Genomic DNA, 4779 nt, shown 5'->3' with positions numbered 1-4779 from the left:
GTTTTAACCAGTGGAAGAGTGCACAAGACAGAACATTCGACAACTATTTTGGGTTCATGACTTAAGTGGATGGAAAGGAGCACTGGGAGTTACCAACCGAAGGTAAGGTTAAAATAAATACTGATGCTGCAATTTTTGGTGAATCTAGTCGGTTTAGCTACGCGTTCATTGCTCGTAATCATCATGGTGAGCTGGTTGAAGCCGTCTCGAGGTGTAAACAAGGCAGTATAGATCCTCTTTTGGCAGAAGCTATAGGTGTCCGTGAGGCATTGAGTTGGGTGAAAGATAAGGGATGGCAGGTAGTCGAGCTGGAAACAGACTGTCTAGCCTTGATACAAGCGATTCGTTGCTCAACAATCAATCTATCTTATTTGGGGAGAGTGGTTGATGAGTGCAGGGGCTTGTTACTTCTTCTAAAAGAACGTCAAGTAACGTTAAATTTTGTAAAACGATCTGCGAACAAGTTCGCTCACTTTATAGCGAGGCAATCTAGTTCTATAGCTGATCGTAGTTGGGTTGGGGGGAATATTTACCCAGATTTATCTCTTGTAATTTCGAATGATTTGAAGTTTTAATGCAATAGTATCTTTTTGGCAAAAAAAAAAATTCAGAAGGCCCAAAGTCTTCTATTACTTGACAGGTACGTGTATTTTTGTTAATTGAATTGTTTATTTGGCCCACTATCCTCTAAAAACTAATTATTTATTTGAATAATATAGCCCAATTTAGAATAGTTCTTAATCTATCCAATCTAACATAAACCAACTATGTTCAGCAAGTCAGACTTTTAAAACTGGGTTTATACAAAGTTACACACATTTATTTAGTCGTTACGTCGGCCGGAACCGAGTTGTTTGATGGTTTCTTTCTTGTGATTTATAACTTAAGTTAATTGATATGAATAATTGATCTTTCTTATTTTTATTACACCCTCGGTCCCCGTTTATATTGACCGTAATTTCTTATTTGTTCGTGTTAAAAATATTGATCACTTTTTTATATCAAATCAAATTATGGGTTATATATGTTACATATTTGAGATTAAGTTAGGTAATTTTAGCTTGATTGTTAAATACGTGAATTTAAAATGGTGACTAAGATAAATGGGATGGAGAAAGTATAAAATATTAGCAAATGAATTATGTACGGAGAGAAAAGTTCAAAAGGCTCGATAAAACTTGCTACTAAAACTTGCTACCAACCCTGAATTCAATCTATCTAAAAATTAAATAAAAATAACACGATAACCACTTTGAGGAACGTTTTTGAAAATTCTAACATTTCTCTTTAAATTATATCTATGATTTCTTCAATTTATGATTTTATATAATATTTGGTTGGTACATGAACTTATTTCATGAAAGAGAACTGCCCCGCAATGTGTCAAATTATATTTGGTAGGAAATTTTTATAAAGGAATTAATTTATATTTGCAATGAGATAACTCACATGGTTAAGGGTTTATTTGTTGTCATTTCTGAGTTCGATTCTAACTCACCTTCGAGATTTGTTAGAACATATACTCAATTGTAATGCATATAAACCAAATTAGTCAAAAAAAATTTGTGCTCGCAAATCAACAAATCATTGAATAGAAAAGATTTTTGAGAAAAAATTTGAGATCGTAACATTATTCTTTCGCGAAAATACACAGAACTTGCGGCTTAGGCAACCACATATAACTAACGAGTTACCTACTTCCATTGATTCTGTCAGAAAAGGACCAAATCCAGGGAGGTATCTAACAAAATTATGATAGACAATACAACACATTGCAAACAAGATCTTCATACATTAGTTCCATGAAAATGAATAAGCTACAATCATGCACTTTTATTCTTTACATTCTTATTATTTGCTGCAGAATTTCAACTTTACCTAAATGTTCTTGTCAATCTAACACTCAAAATATCGAAACATTTTATCCGTTTGAGGTTCCTCCTATTAGCCCAGCACCAGATGTTCCTGATAATCAGCCTCCAGCTTCTCCTCAACCGCGATCTTCATCGAGTAACTCTGTCATGAGAGCAGTTATTGCAACAGCAGCAAGTACTGTTTTTATCTCTGCATTGTTTTTCGTATTTGTGCTCAGGCACGTGCGTCAGAAGAGAAATCATGCTGCTGCTAATGCTAGTTTTAGGAATATTCACTCCATTGAGCCGCGTAGAGGTGATAAATTTGTCAGAGTCAATGAAAATATGAAGAGGGTAATTGTTGATGAGGAAGGCTTGGATGTGTGGTATTTGCGAGATTTGGAAGGGGAGAAAAATGAAGCGTTTAATAAAGATGAGATTTTCGATATAGAAGAGGAGAACATTTTGAAGCCTGCAGTCCAAGAAACTCCTTTTCTTAGAGGCCATTCTTTTTCCTTTCGGTCTCGGGATCATGTAGAAAAAGGCCAAATTGAACCTGTGGTAAGACAGGAGTCATCAGTTCAACTTTCCTCGCCATCTCTACGACTACGAGCAAATTCACGTGCTACTCCAGCGCTGCCTACTGCAGTTGTTTCACCATCAGCACTGCAACTGCCGCCCCCTACACCTTTACCAAAGAAAACAACTCCGGTTTGGGACGAAGTCAATGGTGATTCTTTTAGGTAATGAAAATTTCCATTCTGAGGTATAAGCTGTTAAGTAACAATTAATGGGGGTGGGAGGACTCAAACCCGAGTCCCTCCCTAAACCAAGCTCTGATACCTTTGTTAAGTAATCAGTCGCACTAAAACCTCAAGGTGGTAAAGGAAGGTCCGAACAGGATCTTATACTCTTTAACATAAGCACCTTGCTATAGTTTTTTGTCTAACACGCTTCTTAATTTTTTTTCACTATACAGGGCTGATGGTGATCTTATGGAAGCTCTTTTTGGATCAGTGGCAACTAATCGAAAATCTCCCAAAAGAGTTGGTAATATGTCAAGCCCGAAAAGAGAAAGAAATAGTCCACCTTCTAAGATTTTCATTCTTGATGCCAGAAAGTCCCAAGACATATCAATTATACTCCGATCTCTATCTGTTTCACGCAAAGAAATAATCGACGCTCTCACTGAAGGCCAAGATTTAGATGTCAACATTCTTGAAAAGCTCAACAGAATAGCCCCTACTACAGAAGAAGTGTCAGATATTCTTGCATTTGATGATGATCACACAAGACTTGCTGATGCTGAGTCATTCCTCTATCATGTCCTTAAGGCCGTTCCATCTGCATTCACTCGATTTAATGCTATGTTGGTTGGATCAAATTATGATTCCCAGGTTCTCTTTCTTAAACAATCTTTACAAACACTTGAATCTGGTTGCAAGGAGCTCAGAACTCGTGGGCTATTACCGAAACTTATTGAAGCTGTTCTTAAGGCTGGAAATCAGATGAATGCAGAGACTTCACATGGAAATACAAAAGCTTTCAACTTGACTTTTCTCCAAAAACTCTCTGATGTAAAAAGTACAGATGGGAACACTACATTGCTTCACTTTGTTGTGGAAGAAGTAGTCCGAGCAGAAGGAAAACGTTGTGTGATCAATAAAAGCCGCAGCTTGAACAGCAGCAGCAGCAGCAGCAGCAGCATCAGAAATTATGGTGGTCAAATGTTGGAAAAACCTATGCAAATAAAGGACATGGAAAATGAATACATAATGCTTGGCTTGCCGATTGTAGGTGGCATTAGTTCTCAATTCTCTAGTGTAAAGAAATCTGCAACACTAGACTATGATGCCTTAAACAAAGCTTCTTCAACTCTATCTGACAATGTTGCAGAAATACGAAAACTTGTTGGTGAATGTGCAATTAGTGGTGGAGGAGAAGGTTTCATCAAAAAGATGAAAACCTTCCTAGACGCGAGTGAAGGAGAATTAAGAGTAGCAAGGAAAGAATTCACAACTATTATGGAGCTTGTCAAGCGAACAACAGAATATTATCAAGCAGGAGCCTCAAAGGACATAATGGCGCAACCACTTCAGCTATTCGTCATAGTTAAAGATTTTCTTGCAATGGTTGATCAGGCCTGTATTGACATAACCAGAAATATGCAGAAGAGGAAAACTGAACATACATCAAATTCCACTGCTTACAAAAATTCTGCAAAGTTCCCTTTATTGCCAGCAAACTTCATGTCAGATACGTCAAAGAGCAGTTCGAGAGATTCAGGTAATGATAGTATCATTATGTAATTTTCAAGTTTAGTACCAGAAAAAACACTACAGCTGTTCATAGGTGAAAACTTTTAGAAAGTAGGATAGAAGAAGAGTTCAATTTCAGGTCTGGTTATTGTTAATTAGTTTTCCCATTCTATTTATTTTTTTCTTTTTGTCGATACTTATGATTTTCTGCGAGTAAGAAGTAAAAATACACCTAAACAATCAGTTATAAGTTAATCAATTTTTTTTCTAAATTAAGTACACAAAATAGGGGATGGGGACGATCTCTGGGGAAGTGCAGCGCACACACATTGTTCTGAACCTAATCGGGATAAGTAAATTGATTGATGTCACTAAAAACAAGTTGAAAGATTTCTTCCTTATGCTGCATAATGAATATAACGAAGATAGAATAAATGCAGAGATGGGGAGACGTAATGTACCTTAAAACATACGAGCAAGTGAGAGAGAACCCCTGACCTCTTGTTACCGAGAGTGAGAAGCATCCAGTAGTCTACATTTCAAGGAATCAATGTATGGTTTTACCTGGCCAGCAATTAATAGTATAAACATAGAAATTGAAATTATCTATATCGTAGAACTCAGATTAAGAGAGGAATACCGTATATATGGAAGCAGAATCGACTACT

The 4779-nt window shown here is 36.6% G+C and overlaps 1 protein-coding gene across 1 annotated transcript; it reads left to right on the top strand.

Moving 5' to 3' along the window:
• The first annotated feature begins 1742 nt into the window (after positions 1 to 1742).
• Positions 1743 to 4287, top strand: LOC141706252 (formin-like protein 8). The gene is made up of 2 exons (XM_074509063.1): positions 1743 to 2596; positions 2833 to 4287. Exons 1-2 carry the CDS (start codon positions 1803 to 1805, stop codon positions 4160 to 4162), a joined length of 2124 nt encoding a protein of 707 aa, XP_074365164.1. The 5' UTR covers positions 1743 to 1802; the 3' UTR covers positions 4163 to 4287.
• Positions 4288 to 4779: the final 492 nt, after the last annotated feature.

This window comes from Apium graveolens, chromosome 2 (assembly GCF_009905375.1).
Source record: "Apium graveolens cultivar Ventura chromosome 2, ASM990537v1, whole genome shotgun sequence".
Classification (NCBI taxonomy): domain Eukaryota; kingdom Viridiplantae; phylum Streptophyta; class Magnoliopsida; order Apiales; family Apiaceae; genus Apium; species Apium graveolens.
The sequence above is the reverse complement of the archived record's forward strand: the minus strand, read 5'-3'. Positions and strand labels throughout refer to the sequence as shown.